General features: G+C 59.8%; 2 protein-coding genes across 2 annotated transcripts; both read left to right on the top strand.

The window, feature by feature from the left end:
* Window positions 1-551: 551 nt before the first annotated feature.
* LOC135192386 (disintegrin and metalloproteinase domain-containing protein 2-like) lies at window positions 552-9,943 on the top strand. The gene is made up of 20 exons (XM_064175488.1): window positions 552-567; window positions 623-694; window positions 779-1,188; window positions 1,402-1,463; window positions 2,043-2,121; window positions 2,232-2,308; window positions 2,394-2,586; window positions 3,241-3,312; window positions 4,145-4,311; window positions 4,730-4,811; window positions 5,280-5,416; window positions 5,575-5,758; window positions 7,152-7,241; window positions 7,697-7,895; window positions 8,108-8,216; window positions 8,684-8,867; window positions 9,151-9,231; window positions 9,359-9,467; window positions 9,564-9,693; window positions 9,838-9,943. Exons 1-20 carry the CDS (start codon window positions 552-554, stop codon window positions 9,941-9,943), a joined length of 2,559 nt encoding a protein of 852 aa, XP_064031558.1.
* Window positions 9,944-10,943: 1,000 nt separating this feature from the next.
* IDO2 (indoleamine 2,3-dioxygenase 2) lies at window positions 10,944-19,343 on the top strand. The gene is made up of 10 exons (XM_064175487.1): window positions 10,944-11,045; window positions 11,779-11,874; window positions 12,424-12,543; window positions 12,752-12,870; window positions 13,181-13,195; window positions 13,794-13,893; window positions 14,751-14,868; window positions 15,232-15,283; window positions 17,552-17,700; window positions 18,646-19,343. The coding sequence occupies exons 1-10, from the start codon at window positions 10,944-10,946 to the stop codon at window positions 19,014-19,016; spliced, it is 1,242 nt and encodes a 413-aa protein (XP_064031557.1). The 3' UTR covers window positions 19,017-19,343.
* The last annotated feature ends 4,364 nt before the right edge of the window (window positions 19,344-23,707 follow it).

Here is a 23,707-nt window from a genome sequence, read left to right as displayed (position 1 = left end):
CTCTCCCCAGTCTTGCCACCCCCCCCCCCCCTCTTTCTGTATATACATCTAGCAAAGTATCTCTATGTAATGTTTGCCTCTGCAGTAGTCCAATACTTGAACTCCTGTGGTTTCCCCTGAGCTTAGATTTATAACACTCTTGAATATGTAAACCAGCAGCAGGAGTATCAGCAGGGGTAGTGCTGGGGGGGGGTCTTCTTGCTCCAGGATCATCTCTTCCTGCTTTTGTCTTCTTCGGGGCTGCCCTGGCTGGCTGCAAGCAGCAGCGGAGCTTGGGGGGAGCCTCTTGGTGACTCCAGCTCGGTCCCGGAGGGTGGTGGGGACAAAGAGGAGGGAATCCAAGGGGTGAAGTCATCCCAAAAAGAGGGAGAGGGAGAGAGAGCTGTCCTGGCCTGGTTTGGAGGCACGAACCGAAGCTGTGCCGACCTGGTGCCTTCTCGCAGCCAGAGGAGTTTCTGTGCTGGCGGTGTGGGGCGGGCGGCGATGGCAGCGGCTTGGGCTGATGCTAGAGCGAGGAGGCAGCTCCAGCGTTCCACCTGCTCGGTCCGAAGATGACTACTGACTGCTGTTTGGTGTGGTTTGGTTTCTGACGTGTCCGTTCCCCCTGTCCCGCCCCGGGCAGGGCTGCCGAGCGCAGAGGTGGTGGCCGTGGCGGTTCCAAGCTCTGCGCTGCCGTCCCCCGCGCGTCGCTCCGGTACCGTCGGGGGCTGACGAAAGGGCTGTTCCTGACCCCCTTTGTAAGACTCCAACAGCAATAAAAGATGCCACTTTTGTACAGGCTGCCTCTGCCTCTGCTTCCTGGGCGGGCTGGGGCCATTACCGGGCGTGCTGGGGCCATTACCGGGCGTGCTGGGGCCGTTACCGGGCGGGCTGGGGCCATTACTGGGCGGGCTGGGGCCATTACCGGGCGTGCTGGAGCCGTTACCCAGGGGGCTGGGGCCGTTGCTGGGCAGGACGCAGGAGGCGGTTGCTGACAGCAGGATGGAGCTGCACCAAGTGCTGCTGCTCCTGCTGCTGTCTGGGTCCCAGCTGGGCCTCCCCAGCCTGCGGGGGGGCTGGGCTCAGCACCCCTCGGGTGTCTCTTCCCCTCCAGACTCTCCGGTGCCGGCCGAGCTCACGGTCCCGGTGCAGCTGTCCCCCAACACGACAGGAGCACCTCAGCAGGCAGGTCCCTTCTGGCGGCTGTGGGTGGGTGCAGAAGGGTCTGTGGTGTCCCGCTGCAGGGCGGGAGGTACAGATGTGCTGGCAGCTGTGATGGGAGGGCAGTGGTGCTGCCAGCCAGGGCTGTACCTGCTCCTCGGGGCAGCACTGAACTCCTCTGCTTGCCCTCTGTGCTCCTGGGGAGCTTTCCTGAGTTGCTGTCCCTAACTGTCCCTGTCTCTGCTCTTCCACCTGTGCCAGGCCACGGTGTCCTATGCCCTCACCATCGAGGGGAGGTCCTTCACCATTCACCTCCAGCAGCAGTAAGTTGGCCCAGTCCCTGCCCCTCTTCCTGCTGCCTGCTGGCCCGTGGGTTCTGTCCAGGATTTCTTCCTCCTCTCCAGTCCCCATCTTCCCTCTGCCAGCTCAAAGCCATTGTCCCTCATGCTGGCACTCTCAGCCCTGACCAAATGTCCCTCTCCAGCTCTCCTGTAGTTCCTTCAGGTATTGAAAGGCTGCTCTGAGGTCTCCCTGGAGCCTTGTCCAGGCAGAGCAGCCCCAACTGTGCCAGCCTGTCCCCACAGAGGAGGTTCTTCAGCCTCTGATCGTCTTCGTGGCCTCCTCTGAACCCTCTCCAACAGCTCCAGATTCTTCTTGTGCTGGGGACTGCAGAGCTGGAGGCAGTGGTCGAGGTGGGGTCTTACCAGAGCAGGCTGCATCTGCTGCATGCCCAAGTGCCAAGGGGAGGCAGAAGGCTGGAGGAGGGTCTGGGAAATGTTCATGCCTGAGAGCCCTGATGCCAGCAGGGCGTGGAGCTGCCAGGAGCTCTGGCAGTGGCAGGCTGCAGGAAAGGGGGAGAGAGAAGCTGGTCTGGGAGCTTCCCTTTGCTCCCTCCTTTGCAGGGTCTTTCTGTCTGACGACTTCAGGGTGTATGTCTCGGAGGAGGAGCAGCCTCTGCCCCCTGATCTGGTGCCCATCAAGGTAGCCTTGGGAAGCCCTGGGGGTTAGCAGCGCAGAGCTGCTGCATGCTGCCTGCAGCTCTGCTCTTTGGGTGGCCACGGAGCCACCTGCTCTCCTCTGTGGTGACACAGGGACACTGCCACTACCGGGGCTACGTTGAAGGCTTCCCCAGCTCGGCGGTGACCCTCAGCACCTGCGCAGGGCTCAGGTTAGTGCTGCTGTGGGCACTGGGAGCCTGGGGATGTGCCAGCAGCCTGCTCCGGGTGGCACTTGCCTGGTGCTGTCATCGGCAGGGGCCTGCTGCAGTTTGAGAACGTCAGCTACGGGATTGAGCCCCTGGGCTACTCTCCTGGCTTCGAGCACTTGGTGTACCCTGTGAGTGGCAAGGGCACAGCAGAGTCCCTCCTGGCCAGCAGCCACCTCCAGGGAGAGATGGGCAGCTTGAAGGTGGAGGAGATGGCATCCCAAGCACGTGGAGATAAAGAGGTGAGTGGGTGCCTGCTCCTGTGGGGGTGCTGGTGTCCCACCCACCCAAGGAGGGGCTGGTCCTGCAAGAAGCAGTGGCTGGGCAGAGATCTGGGGGGAGGGCAGGGGGTGTTTAACAGTGGTGCTGCTTGCGGTGGGGGGTGTCAGCTGGATGGGACTCATGCAGTGCCCGGGGAGAGGCAGTTCCAGGGTAGCCCAGCTTCAGGAAAAGGCAGAAGTGGCCCAGCTGGGAGAGCTGCTGCCTTGTGCTGCTTCCGAGGCAGCTCTGGAGCACTGCTTTGGGTCGGGCACTTGCAGCAGAGCTCGGGGGGAGGGCGAGTGTGGGACACAGACACAGGCACCTCGGGCACCGCTTTCCTTTCTCAGCCATTGCCAGCTGCAGCACAAGGTCCCAAAGTCCTCAGAGTCTCTGTGATTTTGGACAAGACTTTGGTAAGTCCATGCCAGGCAGCTTCTCCTTGGCTTTGCCTGACTCCTGTGAGCAGGGCACCGAGGCCATTGCCCAGCTTTTGTAGGCATCTGGGGTGAGTTTTGCCAAGCTGAGGGCTGGTAAGGGAGGAAGAACCTCCTCAGCTCCCCTTCCTGTGTGCCATGCTCTGATCCATCATGGGCAACACCTTGCCTGCTCTTGTGTCCTCTTGGCTTGTTTTTCAGTACACCTACATGGGTGAGAAGACAAACACTGCTGTACAGAAGGTCATCCAGGCCTTCAATCTAGTCAACAGTGTAAGTTCTGGACACTGGAACCATCTGCCAAGGGAAGCAGTGGATTCCCCTGCACTGGGCAATCTGAAGCTCAGCTTGCCAAGGTGCTGGGTCAGCTCACTGCCACTCTGCCAAGACCTAGAAAGGTTGGAGCAGAGGATCCTTGAGGTCCCTCCCAGCCTGGCACTCTGGGAATCTCTCAAAGCTTGGGTTGTGTTGGAGTGAGACCTCAGTGTGGGTTGGCCCTGGTAGTGGTCACCCATTCCTGGCTGCTCTGGGCTTTGGGGGGAGGTTATGTAAAGAATTCCAGGTCTTGGCTGGGCATGGCCTGGCAGGAGCTCAGAGCTGCTCAGCAGCCTGGTGCAGGCTTGGCCACGGGTGGGTGAGGGCTCCAAACCCAAGGGGTTTATGAAAGGTTTGTCTCATGCAGCCAGGCTCTCCTAGAGCTGCAGCAGCACTGAGGTCTGTGCTGGGGCTTGGGTTTGCTGCCTGAGGTGAGTCCTGAACTCAGGTGCTTAGAAGCAACCTCTAGTCCTGTCCTTCGAGCCACAGAGTTGCTTTGGTTGGAGAAGACCTCCAAGGTCATCCAGCCTAAGCTGGTTGTCACTTGGTGCTGTAATGATCCATGTGGATAATGCCAAGTTATTGGCAGGGCCCCTGAAACCTTCCTGTGGAGGGAGGAGGTTTTGTTCTCCTGCTGCTGGCATCTCTCTGCTCTTGGAGCTTTGCTCGCTCTGCCCTGCACTCGTCCAGCAGTGGCAGGAGCAAGGAGCTGCCATGGGTCTGTGCCTGCAGCTGGAGTCCAGCTCCAAAGGAAAGTGTGTGAGCAGCTGTTCCTCTCTTCTCCTTCCAGATGTTCCGTCCTCTTAACCTCACCATTCTGCTGACCTCCATGGAGGTGTGGACACAGGAGAACAAAATCTCCACAGCCCCGGAGGCTACTAAGCTTCACCCACAGTTTTTGCAGTGGAAACTGCAGCAAAGCACTCAGCCTGAGCAGGACCTGCCTATGCTGCTGCTGTGAGTAGAGGTCTCCTTCCCCATGCTGGGAGTAGAGGGCTCCTTCCTCCTGCTGGGAGTAGAGGGCTCCTTCCCCCTGCTGGGAGTAGAGGGCTCCTTCCCCCTGCTGGGAGTAGAGGGCTCCTTCCCCCTGCTGGGAGTAGAGGGCTCCTTCCCCCTGCTGGGAGTAGAGGGCTCCTTCCTCTACAAGATTCACCTTAAACCATATCCCCAAGCACCACATCCAACCGACCCTTGGACTGGATGATCTCCAGAGGTGCCTTCAACCCCTGCCATGCTGTGGTTCATTCTTTGGTTCTCTGGGCCAGCAAGGGGCCAGCAGGGGCCAGCAGGAGGGACCGAGGGGGATTCTGTCTAGCCAGAGCCAGGATTCCCCAAGTGCCCAGAGCAACCCCATGCCCACCCTTCCATGTTCCAGGTACAAGGCCGATGCACACATAATGGGTGCAACATTGCAGGGCTCAGCCTGTCAGAGAGAGAATGCTGGAATAGTGGCTGTGGTATGGTGCCACCTACCCCTGTCCCCTGCCAGCCCATTGCCCATGGGCAGCAGCAACAAGGATGGGTGGAAGCATCCTTGGCTGGAGCTGGGGCATCCACTGGGATCTCTGCATGACACAGCTCTCTCCTCTCCTCTCCTCTCCTCTCCTCTCCTCTCCTCTCCTCTCCTCTCCTCTCCTCTCCTCTCCTCTCCTCTCCTCTCCTCTCCTCTCCTCTCCTCTCCTCTCCTCTCCTCTCCTCTCCTCTCCTCTCCTCTCCTCTCCTCTCCTCTCCTCTCCTCTCCTCTCCTCTCCTCTCCTCTCCTCTCCTCTCCTCTCCTCTCCTCTCCTCTCCTCTCCTCTCCTCTCCTCTCCTCTCCTCTCCTCTCCTCTCCTCTCCTCTCCTCTCCTCTCCCCTCCTCTCCCCTCCTCTCCCCTCCTCTCCCCTCCTCTCCCCTCCTCTCCCCTCCTCTCCTCTTCTCTTTCCAGTATGAAGAGTTCATGACAGTGGAGTTCTTCTCTGTCCTTCTGACCCAGCTGCTGGGACACAGCGTGGGCATGGACTACCATGGTGAACACCAATGCCGCTGCCAGAGGAGCATCTGCATCATGAGCCACATGGCACTGTGAGTGGGGCAGGAGCCATCCTGCTGGGGGGCTGCTGTGGCCAGGGAAGCACACCCAGGGGGCTGCAGTGCTGCTGCCAGCGTCTGAGCAGGTTCTTCACCTGCCCCAAGCAGCGGTAGCTGCGGTAAGGCACTGAGGGGTGACCTCTTGCCTCTAGATTCATAGGGGGAGCAAAAACCTTCAGCAACTGCAGCATCCATGACTTTGAGGTCTTCCTGAAGCAGAATGGAAGCAGCTGCCTGTTCAGCACGGGCAGCTTGGCAAGACCTTCCTCGAGCATCGCCAAATGTGGCAATGGCGTAGTGGAGGCTGGGGAGCAGTGCGACTGCGGCGCTGGGGAGGTGAGAGTGTGGGGCTGGGGCTGAGCTGGGGAGGTGAGAGTGTGGGGCCCGGGGCTGAGCTGGGGAGGTGAGAGTGTGGGGCTGGGGCTGAGCTGGGGAGGTGAGAGTGTGGGGCTGGGGCTGAGCTGGGGCATCCCTGCTTGTGCCTTCTGTGAATAAGGAGCCCTTGGGCCCCCTCAGGAAACATTTCTTCCCTGGAAGGGTACTCAAGCACAGGTCCATGCTGCCCAGGGCAGCGCTGGAGCCATCATGCCTGGAGGTGCTCCTGTGGACTTGGCACCTGAGGACAGGGTTTAGTGGAGATTCTTCAGTGCTGGGTTGAAGCTGGATGAGTTTGGAGGTCTCTTCCAACCATTCCATGATTCTGAGGGGACAGCTGAAGCAGAGGACAGCCCTTTCAGTATCTGAAGGGGGATCCAAGAGTGGTCAGGGATTGGCACAGGCTGCCCAGGGAGGTGGGAGGTGGAGTCCCCATCCCTGGCAGTGGTCATGAAGCTGTCGATGTGGCACTTTGTGCCACAGAGGTGGCAGGTGGAAGGTTGGACTTGGTGATCTCTGAGATCTTTTCCAACCTTCATGATTCTGTAATTCTGTTATGCAATTCAGACCCCACCTGGAGTCCTCTGTGCAGTTCTGGAGCCCCCAACACAAGGAGGACATGGAACTGTTAGAGCCAGTCCAGAGGAGGGCCACAGAGATGCTGAGAGGGCTGCAGCAGCTCTGCTGCGAGGACAGGCTGAGAGAGTTGGTGCTCTGCAGCCTGGAGAGGAGAAGGCTTATAGTGGCCTTCCAGTGTGTGAAGAGGGCTACAGGAAGCCTGGGGAGGGAATACTGACAAGGGCTTGGAATGACAGGATGAGGAGGAATGGGTTTGAAGTGGCAGAGGGGAGATTGAAATTGGATGTTAGGAAAGGGTTGTTTGCAGTGAGGATGGTGAGAGACTGGCACAGGTTGAGAGTAGTGAGACACTGGCACAGGTTGAGAGTGGTGAGACACTGGCACAGGTTGAGGGTGGTGAGACACTGGCACAGGTTGAGCATGGTGAGACACTGGCACAGGTTGAGCGTGGTGAGACACTGGCACAGGTTGAGCGTGGTGAGACACTGGCACAGGTTGAGGGTGGTGAGACACTGGCACAGGTTGAGGGTGGTGAGACACTGGCACAGGTTGAGGGTGGTGAGACACTGCACAGATTTCCCAGGGAGGTTGTGGAGCACAGAATGTGATCAAAGATCAGGTTGTGTGATTCTGTGCTCCACAACCTCCCTTGAGATGTCCAAGCCCAGGTTGGATGAGGCTTTGAGTGACCTGTTCTAGTGGGAGATGTCCCTGCCTCTGGCAGGGGGTTTGAACTGGCAGAGCTTTGAGGTCTCCCTCCCCCCACCCCCTCCAGGCGTGCTCCAAGGATCAATGCTGTGCTAAAAACTGTCGCTTCAAGCCAGGAGTGAAATGTTCCTCTGGGCTGTGCTGCAGTGGCTGCCAGGTGAGGAACCTTCCTCCAATTATCACAAGCTCATGAATTTCGTCTTGTCAGTGCTCTGCTCTTGTGCTGTGAAGGATGGAGAGGAACTTAGCTCTGTGTAAGCAGAGCAGTTCCTGGGGTAGAGCTCTTCAGCTCAGCTGCCCAGATCTCTTAGGAGGGATAGTCTGGGGAGACACTGGCACAGGTTGAGGCTGCTGAGACACTGGCACAGGCTGCCCAGGGAGGCTGTGGAGCACAGAAGCACCCAATGTGATGGGAGACCTGGAGGTGTTCAAAGCCAGGTTGGATGAGACCTTGAGCAACCTGTGCTGGTGGGAGCTGTCCCTGCCCATGGATGATCTCTAAGGTCCCTTCCAGCCTGAGCCACTCTGCGGGTCTGTGAGAGAGGATCCCCACACCGGTGGGTGTGGAAGGATGGAGAGAAAGCTCCTTCCTGCCTCCTCCTCCTCCCCCAGTTCAAGCAGCAGAACTCTCCCTGCCGCCCGGCTGTGGACCCCGAGTGTGACCTGCCCGAGGTCTGCGCCGGCTCCTCTGCCTCCTGCCCCCCTGACCTCTACGTGCAGGATGGGCACAGCTGTGGGGGTGGCACTGGCTACTGCTACAAGGGACGCTGCCAGTCTCCAGAGCTGCAGTGCCAGCTGCTCTACGGGAGAGGTAACAGAGGCTGCACTGCTGCTGCTGGCGCTGCCAGGAGGTGGCTGCAGCAAAATCCATGCTCACCCTTCGGTGAGGCAGCAGAACAGGTTGCTCGGAGAGGCTGTGGATGCTTCCTTCGTGGAGGTGTTCCCGGCCAGGTTGGGTGGGACCCTGAGCATCCTGGGCTGGTGGGAGGTGTCCCTGCCCAGGGACGATCTTTAACCCTGCAGGTTCCAAAAACGCCCCCACGGCTTGCTACGAGGAGCTCAACAGCCAGAAGGACAGGTTTGGGCACTGCGGCTTCCAGCCCAGAGGAGGCTACAGGTCCTGTGCTTGGAAGTATGTCCTGGGACAGGGCAGTTGTCTGCCTTACGAGGGGAGGCTGAGAGCCCTGGGGCCGTTCAGTCTGCAGAAGAGCAGCCCCAGGGGGGATCTGAGCAGTGGTTACAGCTATCTGAAGGGTGAGGGGCAAGAGGAAGGGGCCAGGCTCTTCTTGGTGGTGTCCTGAGATAGGACAAGGGGCAAGAGGCACAAACTGGAACCCAGGAGGTTCTACTTCAGCATGAGGGGAAAATTCTTTGGTGTGAGGCTGCTGGAGGCCTGGAGCAGGCTGCCCAAAGAGGCTCTGGGGTCTCCTCCTCTGGAGACTTTCAAGCCCCACCCGGATGCTTTCCCATGTGCCCTGCCCTGGGTGCCCCTGCTCCGGCAGGGGAGTTGAATTGGGTACCTCCAGAGGTCCTTTCTGAGCCCTCCCACTCTGTGTTTGTCCCTGTGTGCTCTGCATCCTCTGGACATTGTCTCTGCAGGGATCTCAGGTGTGGGAAGCTGATCTGCACTTACCCCTCCAGCACTCCCTTCCCCTCCCAGACCGCGGCCGTGGCGTACGTCCGTGTGCGGCAGCACCTGTGCGTGTCGCTGCATCACCTGGACGCATCGGCAGACAGGGACCCTCTGCTGGTGCCGCCAGGAACCAAGTGTGGCTCTGGGAAGGTGAGGAAATGCTTTCTGCTCATCTCCACTGCCAGGCAGAAGTCACAGGATGCTGCAGGCTCTGATCTGTTGGAGGGTAGCAGAGCCGTGCAGAGGCTTTTCTCAGCTGGGACCATTGGACCCCCCCCCCCCCCCCCCAGTCCTGTGCTGGTCGCTGTCCCCTTTTCCAAGCCCTGTTTTGGGGTGGGGGGGATGTGCCAATGGCGTGGGGACAGCAGCTTGTTGGGCTGCGTGCTGGCACGGTGCAGCCACGCTGAGCTGGGGCTGTGGTGGTCTTTCCTAGCTGTGTATCAACAACACCTGCCAGCCTCTGTCGGTCCTGGCACTGGAGTGTGACAGCGCAGTGAAGTGCCACGGGCACGGCGTGAGTTGGGGCTGGGGGCTGCTGAGGGCAGGGGGCTGCCTGCTGCAGGCTTGCTGGGGCAGGGCAGGGGGGTCCTGCTGCAGCAGTTCCTTGCAAACCTTTGCCCACCCACCCCTGGGCCGTTCAGGTGTGCGACAACAAGGGGCAGTGCCACTGCCAGCCTGGCTGGCAGCCCCCGGACTGCTCTCGGAGGGACTCTCCCTTGCGGGAAGGCAGCGCCCAGGAGGCAGTCGGTGGTCAGTGCCTGCGGCAGGGCTGGGCTGGGGTCCCGCGGCTGGGACCTCGGGGGGTGACTGTCCCATGCCACTGCCCACCGAGCTGCCTCCTGCCAGGCTTCTCCCTGCTGCAAACGCTGAAGGACGAGAAGGTGATCCTAGCCCTGCTGGGCAGCTGCCTCCTCCTCGCCGGGGCCATCGCCTTCGGCATCTGGCGGTGCAGGCAGAAGCTGCCACGCACGGAGGGGTAAGTGGAGTGGTGGTGCCTAGCGTGGCGTGGGGACGTGGTGCTCCCTCGAGAGGGCTGAGGTGCTCCCTGGAGGCGGTGTGGGCTGAGTCCCGCGGGGACAGAGGAACGGCTCAGTGCTGAGGCACTGCTCTGCCCCCGCAGCTCTGCTGCCGCCAAGGACACGAACCGCGCAGAGATGGACCCGGACCGGAGCCTGGACCCGGACCGGAGCCTGACCCCGGAGCCGGCCCCGTGGCACGAGTGCTAATAAAGGTGTTGCTTGCAGCCTGCTTTGTGCCTCTGTGTGGGGGGAGCAGGGACACAGCACAGCCACCTCAGCCTGTGCGCCAGGACACCGCCAACCTCCACCCCTGCCCCACTGAGGGGGCACCCACACGTCCTGCCCTGCCCCTCACACCTGCTCCCCCACAGCAGTGCCCACCATGCTGCCCTTGTGTCCCCACAGCCCTTCCCACCCACCCATGGCATCTCCAACCCTGCACCGATTTTCCTCCAGGCATCCTCTCTTGTGGCAAGTCCTGCTCAGAGCATCCTGCCGAGTCCCCATCGGATGGGGGCACCTGCTGGGCTGGGCTGGGGGCTGCACCGCTGCCCTCTGCAGCCTGTCCAACCTAAACGACCTGGGGCAACTTGAGGCCCCCTGGCACCTGGGGGGTGTCTCACACAGCCTGATGGGAGCTGTGGGCAGCTCCCAGAGCCACCTCCCCTCAGCTGCCCTGATGTGCCGTGCCTGGTGCCTGTGGCTGTAGGTCGACACTGTACTTGGGCTCTGCAGCCTCCATCAGGCTGTTGGGAGTCCTGAGTTCTTGCCCAGCTCCTGCAGACCAAGCACAGCATGCAGGCCATGAATTTGGCACTGCCAAGCTCCTGGTGAAGCCCAGCTGCAGCCCCAGCATCCCTGAGCTGCCACCCTCCTAAAGCACCACACGGCCACTTGGCTGCAGCCTGCCCTGGGAGCCTGCAGCATCCCTGCAGCTCCAAGGGGAGGTCCTGGGGGGACTAAGAGAGCTTCCTTCAGCCTTCTCCATAGGTGGGTGCCCAGAGGGATGGGGAGCAACGATTGCTCCACAACAAGGCCTTATCAGCAACCTTTACCCGTGTTTGCTTGGCCCCTGCAGCCAGTCTCTGGCTCCCCCCAGGACAAGGTCCGGCTGCTGGTGCTGGGCAGCGGCGCTGGCTCAGCACATACTAGGAGTGGGGCAGCCATCTCCAAGATGATGTCCCAGCCCTGCAGCCAGCACCCAGTGATGGAGCCTGGTGGTGATGGCGCAGAGGAGACCCTGCTGCCTCTGGAGCTGAGCAGCTTCCAGCTCTCCGAGGAGTTTGGCTTCCTTCTTCCTCATCCTCTGGTAGGGGACAGCTGTGCCGCCGCCTCTGCATGCTACAAGAGACAGAGAGCAGAGAAATAGAGGGGTTGGTGAGCAGCTTTCTGGTGGGGTCTGCCTCTAGCCACCCGTGGCAGGTTGTGGAAAGCAGCAAGGGAGACACCTCTGCTATTTTGGCTTCATTTCCCAGGGGTTTAAGCTGCCTGCAGCACACGGCAGGGAGGGAGGAGGAGAGGATTTGCAATCCCTGCTCTGGCCTTGGCTTGGCTGCGTTTTGGGGAGCACAGGGGCAGAGCAGCCAAGGCTGCAGATCTCCTGTGCTGAGAGCTCTGCCCTTTATCACCAGGCTGACGCTGCTCAGGGACAGGCAGGTCCTTGCTTCTCATCCATTCACTTGCCATTGTGCAGCCTGGGATTGCAAGAGTGAACACTAGCATTAGCTGTCACCTGTAAGGCTGGCTGGATGCTGGGGGGCTGGGCTGGTGGAAGCTTCTTCCCTCTCCATAGCCATGCCAGAGCCCCAGGAAAAAACCTTGGGAATGTGATGGAGCAGGACAATGCCTGGCACAGCCCTCCCTGGGACAGCTCTGACACAGCTCCACTGCCAGCTCTGTTGTCACAGGATTTTCCCCCTGGACGCAGCTGCTCCTGTCCAGTTCTGAGCTGCTCATGAACCAGGGTGGGAGAAGATCCACAGCCTCATGGCACTGTGGGCAGCCAGGCCCTGCATTAACCCTGCCCCTCATGTCTCCCCAAGACAGAGCTGCCAGCACCCTATGCTCCCTGGATGGAGATCGCCCAGGACCTGCCCCAGCTGATCGCCAGCCGCCGGCTCCGCTCCCGAGTCCAGCAGGTACCAGCCCTGCTGCCTGGGCAGCCCTCCGAGCCCTCCCAAGCCTTGCCCTGGGAGAGCAGTGGCTGCAAAGCAGCAGCAGAGCCAAGTCCTCAGCAAGGACTCATTCCAAGCAGAAACAAAGCCCCAGGGTCCACAGAGACAACTCCTAGGGCAGATCCAGGGGCACAAAGCCCAGGGCTGGAGCTCAGAGAGCAGCAGGTGGTGATAGGGGACACAAGGCCAAGCTTGATGGGGTCCTGCACCCTGATCTAGTTGGAGGTGTCCCTTGCTGGCTGCAGAGGGGGTGGACAAGATCACCTTTGAGGGTCCTGTCCAAGCCAATGCACTGGGCACTCCCCAAGCACCTCAGCTTTGGCCCCTCCAGCACACAGGGATCAGCTGCACTGGCATCACAGAATGGTGGGGGGTTGGAAGGGACCTCTGGAGGTCCTGGGCAAGGACAGCAGAGGCACAGGGAGGGTGTTTCCTGGCTGGGGTGCAGCCCCAGTGCAGGGGCCCCTTGGCATTGCCCGCAGTGCCCCTTGCTCCCAAGGCTCTCCCTGGCAGATGCCGCAGCTGAGCACCTGGCAGCTCCGAGGGCGCGAGGAGCTGCACTTGGCACACCTGGTGCTGAGCTTCATCACCATGGGCTACCTTTGGCAGGAGGGTGAGGAAGGCACTGTGAAGGTAAAAGCAACATGGGGCCAGATTCACCTGCTCCTTGGGCTCTGGGGGTTGATGCTGCTCCCCTGGCGCTCATCCCATGGGAGCAAAACCTCTTACCTGAGGCTGGAGCAGGAGCCTGGCCCCTCCTGCCTGGTTGGGTGCCCAGGGCTGGGCACCTTTCAGCAGCCTGACAGTGTGCCACTCATCTCCTGCACTCTGTGCCCTTCAGGTCCTGCCCCGAAATCTGGCTGTCCCCTTCTGGGAGGTCTCACAGACCCTTGGCCTCCCTCCCATCCTCAGCCATGCTGACTTTGTGTTGGCCAACTGGAGGAGGAAGAACCCCAGCGGGTAAGGGGGCAAACTTGGGCAGTCCAAGCAGCGAGCCTGAGCAGCTCCTGCCCAGCAGTGAGGACAAATGGTTCTCAAAGCACTCCTGGTGTCCCTAAACCCATCCCTGGGGAACTGTCTCATGGAGCAGGTCTGGGAAAGGGCCATGCTGGGCAGGCAGGAGCGATGCTTTCCGGGGCTGAGCACTTCCCTTGGAGCAAGGAGCTCCTTTGTCTGTTCCAGCAAGCTCAGCTGCTGAGGCCATTTCTAACATCTCCCTTTCTCTCTCCTCCTCTTGTACATTTGCTGGCAACAACGGAAATGCCTCCAGGCCTCTGGAAATGGAGTAAGTACTTCAGAGGCTGATTTATTTCCTAGCAGCACTGCTGTTGTTTTCAGTCGGCTTAGCCCTCCAGCACTGCAGGGCTCTGCTTAGGCTGAGCCTCCTCTCTCCATGCATGAACACAGAAACAACAGCTCAGGCTTTGGCACACAAATGCCACTGCAACAACAACAGCAAAGAGCTGTGACCGCAGCTGAACCTTGGCCTTGCTCTGCTCCAGCCCAGCCTGGCCACCACAGGGCAGGTCTTTAGCCCAGCAAGTGCCTGGGGAGGGCTGTGGGTTCCTCAGAGTCAGAGCAGCCTCTCCCCTTGTTCACACATTCACAGACTGCATCAGGTTGGAAGGGACCCTCCAAAGGCATCTTGTCCAACTCCCCTGCAGGCAGCAGGGACACCTCTGGCTAGAGCAGGCTGCCCACGGCCACAGCAAGGCTGAGCTTGAATGGCTCCAGGGATGGAGCCTCCACCACCACTGGGCAACCTGTTCCAGTGTTCCACTACTCTGACTGTGAAGAACTCCACGGGCTGGGTGCTGGGGTGTGGGGGAACCCCAAACAAGCCCCCTGGTAAGCCCAGCACCCTCAGCTGGCTGTGCCCACAGGAACCTGGACACCATCATCTCACTGCCTGGTGGGGAGAGCCTGAGAGGCTTCATCCTCGTCACCTTCCTGGTGGAGAAGGCAGCTGTGCCTGGCATTAAGGTAGGGCACCCTCCTGTAGCTCTTTGCTTGCCCTAGATCATAGAGGGTTGGAAGGGACCACAAGGAGCAGGCACTCTCAACCCCCCTGCCATGCCCAGGGACACCCTACCCTAGAGCAGGCTGCACACAGCCTCAGCCAGCCTGGCCTCAAACACCTCCAGCCATGGGGCCTCAACCACCTCCCTGGGCAACCCATTCCAGGCTCTCATCACTCTCCTGCTCAGCAACTTCCTCCTCACCTCCAGCCTCACTCTCCCCACCTCCACCTTTGCTCCATCCCCCCCACTCCTGACACTCCCTCACAGCCTCAAAAGTCCCTCCCCAGCTTTTTTGGAGCCCCCTTCAGATGCTGGCAGGCCACAAGAAGGTCACCTGGGAGCCTCCTCTGCTCCAGCCTGCACAGCCCCAACTCTTTCAGGTTGTGCTCACAGCAGAGCTGCTGCAGCCTCTGAGCATCCTCCTGGCCCTGCTCTGGACACTCTCCAGCATCTCCACAGCCCTCTTGTCCCAGGGGCTCCAGAGCTGGATGCAGTACTCCAGGTGGGGTCTGAGCAGAGCAGAGCAGAGCAGAGGGGGAGAATCCCCTCCCTGGCCCTGCTGGCCACACTGCTGCTGCTGCAGCCCAGGCTCTGCTTGGCTTTCTGGGCTGCAAGTGCACACTGCTGGCTCCTGCTGAGCTTCTCCTCCAGCAGCACCAAGTCCCTCTCCTCAGGGTGAGAGGAAGCACCCACAGGTGTGCACCCACAAAGTCTACCCATCACCTGTGTGCTTGTTTGCAGTCTGGGGAAGGGGCAGAGCTGGGATGGGTGGCAGAGCCACTGGCACAGATATCTCAGCTTCCTCTTCTCCTCCCACAGGCCATCGTCCAGGCCATCCATGCCATCCTGCAGCGGGATGAGGAGAGCCTGCACAAAGCCCTGCAGCAGCTGGCAGAGGCCATCGGGGACATGGGCCAGGCTTTGAAACGGATGCATGGTACCCGCAGCCAGCTCGGGTGCCCCTGCCCATTTGACACACGAGTGGCAGTGTGCTTGTGCGGGGCCCACGCAGCATCCCTGGAGAGCTGCAGGGGGAGGAGGCAGGAGTGGCTCAGAGGGAGCTCAGTGCTGCCAGGGGGTGCAGTGGGACCCGGGGTAAAAGTATGGGCAGTTCTCCAGCTGGGCCACTCACAGCAGTGCCCAAGAGAGCCCAGTGGGGGAAGTCAGCACACTGGTCCCTCCTGCCGGGATTCAGGTCCCTTGGCTGGGGCATGGGGGGCACTGCCACACGGGGAATGTCAGTGAGAGGGAGTTGGTGGCCCTCTGCCTGCAGTCAAATCTGGGATCTGCCTTCCCTCAGACCATGTGGACCCAGCAGTGTTCTACACCGTGATCAGGATCTTCCTCTCCGGGTGAGTGCAGCACATTGCCCTCCAGAGCCAGCTGCCAGCAGCCCCTGGCCAGCAGGGCACACACTGAGAAGGGGCAGCCCAGGCAGGGAACTGTGTCTTTGGGACGGGGAAGGAACCAGCACCATGTCCAGAGTGGTGGCACCAAAGGTGGCACAGTCCTGTCCCTCTTGAGGAAATCAGTTCCCAGCACAGTGCCAGAGCACACAGAGGGCTGGGGTCTGCCTCCCACACCCACTGCTCTCCCTTCTGCACTTCAGCTTAGCCTGGCACAGCCTCTGCACTGCAACAGCCACGAGTGTGCAGCAATGAATCATTCCTGCTCTTGGCCTGAGCAGTCCTGACAGCAGAGATGGATTTCAGAAGATGAATTTCTCCTTGCACACTGCATGCACAAAGCTCTAAGGGGTTCTCCTGCCCCTGCACGTTAAGGAACCATCCATAACAAGCCTCTTGCTGCTCCTCCACTACACTCCCACTAATTAAACCACCCAATCCCCCTCCCCCCTAAACGCTGACAAACTCCACTGGGCGAGGCAGAACCATGGGCACAAGAGCCCAGCACTGAGGTTTGCTGTGCCTCAGCTCCCCGTGGGGCTGTGAGCATCCCTCCTGCTCTGCTCCCGAGCTTCTCAGGGGCTTCTATTTCTGTTTCTCTTCAGCATAGCTCAGCATTCCTAAATCCAAAGGCTCCACGAATCCTGATTGGCTTTCTCTCTCTTTTCTTTTACTTCATCCCTGCTGTGACCTTGTCTTGATGGTCATCAGCCTGGAAAAACATGCCTCTGAAATTCCCTTCTACTTATAACAACTTCCCACTAGTAAAGGTTACTAAAAATGCATCCCTGGCAGAGCTAAAAATACTCTGGGACTTGAGCATGAATCTATTTTCTGTGCAGCTTGTGCAGAATCTGCTCCAGCCTCAGCCCCCAAAGCCTCATCAAATGCTGCATTCTTCAGAAGGTCAAGAGATTATTTTTGTGCCAGGCAAATTATCTCTCTCTGAGGTTCTGCCTCCTCTCCCCGTTTGGGTGCCAGCATTTGGCCATGTTAGCACAAGCAGTGCATGCAGCTGGGCAAAGGGCTGGGGGCTGATGGTGAACAGGGAGGGCATTGGTGCTGCCTGAGTCCTGGGCTTGCTGAGGGTGAGCAGCTTTGAGGAGAGGGAGGGAATCACCTCACAGGTTTGGCCTCTGCTGTGCCAGCTCTAGAGACATCAACCGAGGAGGAAGGGGAGCAGAGTAAAATCCAACGTGCAAGAAAGCTGAGGAGGGACTTTTGGCAAGGGCTGGGAGTGACAGGGTGAGGGATGATGGCTCTGAGCTGGGAGAGGGGAGATGGAGGGTGGAGGGGAGGAAGAAATCTTGACAGTGAGGGTAGGGGAGACACTGGCACAGGTTGCCCAGGGAGGTTGTGGAGCACAGATCTTCGATCACATTGGGTGCTTCTGTGCTCCACAACCTCCCTGGGGGTGTTCAAGGCCAGGTTGGATGAACCTTTGAGCAACCTGTGCTGGTTGGAGTTGGCCCTGCCCATGGCAGGAACTGGATGGATGATCTTGAAGGTCCCTTCCAACCCAAATCATTCTGTGACTTTATGATTCCTCCCTGCTCCCATGGCCTTGGTACAGACCTTGGCACAGTGTTTGATTTCTCACTTTATCTCAGGCTGAGGACAGCTGACAAGGCTGAGTGAGGAGGAGGAGGAGGAGCAGGAGGAGGAGGTATGAAGAGGAGGAGGAGGAGGTAGGAGGGGGAGAAGAAGGAGGAGGCAGGAGGAGGAAGAGAAGGAGGAGATCCATGGAGCAGGCCAGGAAGGTTCACAAAGGTTTCAGTCAAGGTTGAGTGAGGAGGAGGAGGACGAGGAGGACGAGGAGGAGGAGGAGGGGGAGGAGGAGGAGGAGGAGGAGGAGGAGGAGGAGGAGGAGGAGGAGGAGGAGAAGGGGGAGGAGGGGGAGGAGGAGGAGGAGGAGAGGGAGGGGGAGGAGGAGGAAGGGAAGGAGGAGATCCACAGGGCAGGACAGGAAGGTTCACAAAGGTTTCAGTCAAGGCTGAGGGAGGAGGAGGAGGAGGAGGAGGAGGAGGAGGAGGAGGAGGAGGAGGAGGAGGAGGAGGAGGAGGAGGAGGAGGAGAAAGAGAAGGAGGAGATCCATGGGGCAAGCCGGGAAGGTTCACAAAGCTTTCAGTCAATCTTGCCAGCTCAGAGTCTCTTCTCACAGCACTCTTCTCACTGTTTACCCCTCCCTGCCTGACTTCTGTGTCTCCCCCTCAGCTGGAAGGACAACCCTGCCATGCCAGAGGGGCTGATCTATGAAGGTGTAGCCGAGGAGCCCCTGGGCTACTCGGGAGGGAGCGCGGCGCAGAGCAGCATCCTGCACGCCTTCGACGAGCTGCTGGGCATCCGCCACAGCCAGCACAGCTGTGAGTCACCGCCTGGGGATGGCTGCAGGGCACAGCAGCCTCTGACTGACACTGCCTGAGCAGGAGCCAGTCCGTGCCCAGCAATGGTGTGGGCAGAAGGAGGAGGGAAGTGATGGTGCCCCTGTGCTGGGCACTGGTGAAGTCACATCTCAGTTGAGGCCTGCCAGGATCTGAAGTGGGCCACAAAAAAAGCTGGGGAGGGACTTCTGAGGCTGCCAGGGAGTGGCAGGAGTGGGGGGAATGGAGCAAAGGTGGCGGTGGGGAGAGTGAGGCTGGAGGTGAGGAGGAAGTTGTTGAGCAGGAGAGTGGTGAGAGCCTGGCAGGGGCTGCCCAGGGAGGGGGTTGAGGCGCCATGGCTGGAGGTGTTTGAGGCCAGGCTGGCTGAGGCTGTGTGCAGCCTGCTCTAGGGTAGGGTGTCCCTGGGCATGGCAGGAGGTTGGCACTGCCTGCTCCTTGTGGTCCCTTCCAACCCTGCCTGATTCTATGATTCAAAATCCTGGGGTCAGTTTTGGACCCTTCAGTCCAAGGGCACTGAGGGGCTGGAGCAGATCCAGAGAAGGGCAGCAAAGCTGAGGAAGGGTCTGGAGAACAGGGCTGGGAAGGAGAAGCTGAGGGAGCTGGGGGTGTGCAGCCTGGGGAAGAGGAGGCTGGGGGAAGACCTCATTGCTCTCTACAGCTCCCTGAGAGGAGACTGGAGCCAGGTGGGGTTGAGCTCTGCTCCCTAGGATCAGGTGATAGAAGGAGAGTTTAGGGTCCAGGCCTACCCTAAGGAAGCCCTGACCCTGGCAGGGTTTCTTTGTCAAGGAAGTGGAGGCAGTGGAGGCCAGGAGGAGGCTGCACAGTCTCTGGTGCCACACCAGCACCAGGCTGGCCTCTCTCTTGGCACCTCAGGGGGCTTTAACCCAGCTGCCCACCGCTCATTGCTGCTTTGCTGGTGTCTTGCAGCTGCCTTCCTGCAGAGGATGAGGGACTACATGCCCCCAGCCCACAGAGCCTTCGTGGAGGCCATCCACCGTGCCCCCTCCCTCAGGCACTTGGTGCTCTCCTCGGGCTCGCCGCGGCTCCGCGCAGCCTTCAACCGCTGCGTCTCGGCGCTGGTGGACTTCAGGTCCTCCCACATCATCATCGTCACCAAGTACATCACCGTGGCAGCAGCCAAAGCCAAGGCCAGGCAGGCAGAGCTGGGGGACAGGGCTGGCCCCTCCACGGCCAAGCTGCCCTCTGCGCTGGAGGCCAAAGGCACTGGCGGGTCCCACATCTCTGTCTTCCTGAAGAGCATCAGGGACAGCACCAGGGCAGGGCTGATACCTGCCTGACCTGCCCAGAGGGGCTGCAAGGTACTGCTCAGGGGGATGCAGGAGACCAAATGGTTCCAGTGGGTGTCTGCGGGGCACCAGCCACAGCCCAGCCACGGTGAGCTTCACCCAGAACCTCCTCCCAGCAGCACCTTTCCTGCTTGTGCACGGTTGGGACGTGGGGAACATGCTTCAGACTGGAGAGAGGAGGGCACTGCTGCTGCTAGCCCCCAGAAGGCATGCAGTGGGCAGCAGCCTTCCACAGCACCACGATGGGCACAGCACCCTTACATGGTACTAGGATGGGCACAGCATCCTCTCACAGCACCGGAACAGGCACAGCATCCTTCCGTGTCACCTGTAGGGTCACAGCATCCTTCTGTGGCACCGGGACAGGCACAGCACCTTGGCACAGCATCCTTCTGTGGCACCAGAGTGGGCACAGCACCTTGGCACAGCATCCTTCTGTGGCACCAGAGTGGGCACAGCATCCCTCCGTGGCGCCAGGATGGGCCCAGCACCTTGGCACAGCATCCCTCCGTGGCACCGGGAGGAGCAGAGCATCCTTCCACAGCAGCTGTATGGGCAAAGCACCCCTGCATGGTGCCAGACAGAGCCTGCCCTCCTCTCCGTGCCCATCAGCTCTCTGCCCGCACCTCCCGGCGTCGGGGCTGTGCCGCGGGGGCTGCGGGCACGTTTCGGCTCCCACGGTTCGGCTTCCAGGGACAAATAAACTCGCGGTTCCGAAATCCAGCCCCGCTGTGTCCCCGGCCGGCCTGTCGCGACAGCGCTGCGCCTCCTCGCCACGAGGTGGCGACAGAAACCTGCGTTTGGCTGCTCCGCAGCCGCTGCCTGGCAGCAGAGGATGGGGACACAGATAGAGGCACAGCAAAGCATCAGCCTGGATCTGGGGGGGCTGCGGGGTGCAGGGGGCTCAAGACCCGGAGCCTGTGGCGCCCAGCCCCATTCTCCTCGCCCCACACACGGGGTTTGTATGTGCCCAGAGCTGCCAGACCTCAGGGGAGTCCCAAACCAGCAAGGCAGACTCGGGGCAGCAATTCTCATTCCCTGTCTTGCCCTCCCTCCCCTACCTCCACCTCTTTCAGCCTGATGCTGACGCTTGGGCTGGTGAGGACAAGCCACATGGTCTGAAAATCCAGTCCCTGCTTGCCCAAATCTCTGTGCCAGGGCAAGAGTTTTGTCTGCAGAAATGCTCCTGGGCTGATTAAGAGGCTGAGCTCTGGCAGAGCTGTGGCTGCAGCAGGGCCACAGTTACTCATAGGAGAAGTCTGCTGCTGCCAACCCTCAGCTCCCCAGGCCTGGGAGTGATGCTGGAGTCACCCAGACCCTGCTGAGAGGGGAAAGTGGATGGGAGCAGTGAGCAGATGTGGGGCAAGCTGGGGCTCGGGGAGGCTGCTGTTCACCTGGGGATGCTGAATGAAGGCATCAGGCTCCCTGCTGCCAGCCTCACTGCTGGCTCACTGCAGTTCTTATGGGATCAGGATCACAGAACTGCTTGGTTGGAAAAGCCCTCAAAGATCCAACCCAACCCCACCACGGCCACTGAAGCCTGGGCCCAAGTGCCATGGCCACACCTTTCCTGAACGCCTCCAGCCATGGGGACTCCACCACCACCTCCCTGGGCAGCCTGTGCCAATTCCTGACCACTCTTGCAAGGAAGGGATTTTCCCTGCTCTCCAGCCTAACTCTTCCCTGGTGCAACCTCAGGCCGAGCCACAAGGGCAGAGCTGCAGCCTTGGGGCATGCACAGGCTTCACTTTCTTCCTTCTGGGTGAGCAGCACCATGCTGTGGCAGTGAGCATGGAGATGCAGCTTCCCTGAGGGACCAGCAAGGGGCCAGACCACCTCAGAGCAAGCCATGCTTCTCACCAGCCTTCTGCAGCAGACCAAACCCAGCCTGACGCTGGGCTCAGCCCAGGAGGTAACACAAAGGTTACCTCCAGACAGCGCCGCAGATGAAGCAAGACCAGCAACGAATTCTCCCTGCAGCTCATCACAGCTGCCAGGGCTGCTGCCTGCTCCCTGGCATCACTCCCTGGCCCGGGGCTGCAGCACTGGGCTCTTCTCACTCCCCACCATGCCAGGATGGGTGGGCAGATCTTTATGCCAAGGGCCAGGTGCCCAAACTGCCCTTGTAGAGCGAGAGCACCCCCAAACTCCTCTGAGCTGGCACCTTCAGGGCAATCAGGCCATATGGCTGGCTGCTCTGCCTGCCCAGGTTTTGCTGGCACAGCCACCCGAGACAGGTTTCACACCCAATGAGTGTCTGGGTGCAAAAATAGCTCTGGCAGTGCCACTTCTCCTGCACTATCAGAAGAGAGTCAAGGTCCTTTGAAATGAGGCTTCCTTCCCATAAGGGCAACGACAACAACAAAAAAGAAGCCCTCAGCACAAAGCAGCTTGAATTATTAAAGCTCCCTGCTCAGTCTTATTTTGTGCCCTCTTTTGAAAGGCAACTTCTTCAAACTGGGGCCTGGGAGAAGATCTCTTCAGTAAACAACCTAGGGGGGGAGAAGATGCCAGCACCTTTAAATCTCTGCCTGGCAGCCCTCATTCCACTGGAGCTTCGTTTCTGAAGAGCTGCTGCATATTTTATGCAGGGAATATTTCATCCCTGATGATGGTTTTGGTCTAGAACATTTCAGACCGTTTCAGGAAAACAGCAAAACTTAAAGGGAAGGCAAAAAAAAAACCCAACCCAAAGCTCAAACCCAACCAATCAAACAGTTCAGCTAAAGGAAAAACACCCCCAGGACTGGTGCAGGCTGGCACAGCAGCAGGCAGTCTGTGTGCATCGTGGTCAGCAGTGATGAGGGTGCTAGGAAAGGGTAAAAGGGCCCCAGGGGAGGTTGTGTTCCTCCTGCAAACCCCCCCTGAAGCCTCGAGGGCCTTCCCCATACCCTCTGCACCTGCCTCAGGCCAGCAGAATGATGGAATCATGGAAGTGTTTGGGTTGGAAAAGATCTCCAAGATCCTTCAGGCCAACATCAGCACTGGCACAGGCTGCCCAGAGAGGTTGTGGAGTCTCCTTCTCTGGAGCCTTTCACCCACCCTGATCTAGGGTAGGGTGTCCCTGCCCATGACAGGGGGGTTGGAACTAGGTGATCCTTGTGGTCCCTTCCAACCCTGACTGATACCATGATTCTAAGGCCTGTCTGGATGTGTTCCTGTGTGACCTGAGCTAGGTTGTGTGGTCCTGCTCTGGCAGGGGGGTTGGACTGGATGATCTCTTTGGGTTCCTCCCAACCCCTAATATCCTGTGAACATCAACCCAGCACCACCATGGGCACTAAGCCATCACCCTAGGTGCAAGGTTCACCTGGAGATGCTGTATGAAGGCATCAGGCTCCCTGCTGCCAGCCTCACTGCAGCTCCTCAGTTCTTCTGGGCTGAGGATTGTAGAACTGCTTGGCCTAAAAAGCCCTCAAAGATCCAGCCCAGCCCCACCATGGCCACTAAACCATGGCCCCAAGTGCCATGGCCACACCTTTCCTGAACACCTCCAGCCATGGGGACTCCACCACCTCCCTGGGCAGCCTGTGCCAATCCCTCACCCCTCTGGCAGCAAAGACATTTTTCCTCATCTCCAACCTGAGCCTCCCCTGGCACAATTTCAGGGCATTTCCTCTCCATCACCTGATCCTAGGCAGCAGAGCCCAACCCCACCTGGCTCCAACCTCCTCTCAGGGAGCTGTAGACAGCAATGAGGTCTCCCCTCAACCTCCTCTTCCCCAGCCTGCACACCCCCAGCTCCCTCAGCTGCTCCTCCCCAGCCCTGCTCTCCAGACCTTTCCCCAGCTTTCTTGCCCTCCTCTGGACCTGCTCCAACTCCTCAATGTCCTTCTGGGAGTGAGGAGCTCAAAGCTGACTCCAGGATTTGAGGTGTGGCCTTAGCAGTGCCCAGCACAGGGACACCATCACTTCTCTGAGCAACCTTGGCACAGAGCTGAGCAATCTTGGCACAGCACTGGTGGAGAGGAGCAGCAGACACACTCCAGGCTGGAGCAGGCAGAGGTTGGGATGAGACCTTCAGGGCTCTAACAGCAGCCAGGGGATCCTGAGATGGGGCTTCAGACCTCCTGGGCACTTAAGGAAGGTTGATTATGAAACATTTTATAGCTTATGAGGAGCTCATGAGGCAGCCAGGGCCTGGATAATGGGAGATTTTAATTACTTGGATATTGATGGACATAATAAGTGTGCAGCAAACCACAAAGGGAAACCTGTGGCTGGAGGGGAGGGGGAGATTGATCTGCAGGCAGCATGTTAAATAAGTGGAATCGTTCAGAGCCTCCTCTGGCCTCGCTTCCAGGAGCACAGCCAAGTATGATAAACAGGGTCGGGGTTGGGAAGTGTCTAGAATCCAAATGTTTGCCTTCCTCTTCGATTTCAGCTGCTCAGGAGGACAAAAGCAGCAGGAGGAGGCACAGCAGAGCGCTTGGCTGCGTCTGCCCCCCGGGCCCCGGGGAGCGGCAGCGGCAGCGGCAGCGCAGGCACCGGGAAGAGCCTGCCGGTGCCCGGGGGCATCTCAGGAACTTTGGCACAGTGATGGAAGGTGACCTGGGGGAGAGCCAGGCAAGGCCAGGAGGCAATCAGAGGCTGAAGCAATCGAGGAGCAGGATGGAAAGTCTGAGCAAGCAGCGTGGGTGGGATGGTGGCCACGGGCCGGGCACGGTGGGTGTGGGCAGGCT

Source organism: Pogoniulus pusillus, chromosome 42, assembly GCF_015220805.1.
Source record: "Pogoniulus pusillus isolate bPogPus1 chromosome 42, bPogPus1.pri, whole genome shotgun sequence".
In the NCBI taxonomy this organism is placed as follows: Eukaryota; Metazoa; Chordata; class Aves; order Piciformes; family Lybiidae; genus Pogoniulus; species Pogoniulus pusillus.
This window is presented reverse-complemented; position numbering and strand designations above follow the sequence as displayed.

Coding starts and splice junctions, on each gene's coding strand:
- IDO2 (XM_064175487.1), top strand. CDS start 10,944: ATGGAGCCTGGTGGTGATGGCGCAGAGGAGACCCTGCTGCCTCTGGAG. Junction 14,869..15,231: donor GGCTTTGAAACGGATGCATG/GTACCCGCAGCC, acceptor GCCTTCCCTCAG/ACCATGTGGACCCAGCAGTG. Junction 17,701..18,645: donor CCGCCACAGCCAGCACAGCT/GTGAGTCACCGC, acceptor GGTGTCTTGCAG/CTGCCTTCCTGCAGAGGATG.
- LOC135192386 (XM_064175488.1), top strand. Junction 695..778: donor GTCCCCCGCGCGTCGCTCCG/GTACCGTCGGGG, acceptor ACTTTTGTACAG/GCTGCCTCTGCCTCTGCTTC. Junction 7,242..7,696: donor TGTGCTGCAGTGGCTGCCAG/GTGAGGAACCTT, acceptor CTCCTCCCCCAG/TTCAAGCAGCAGAACTCTCC.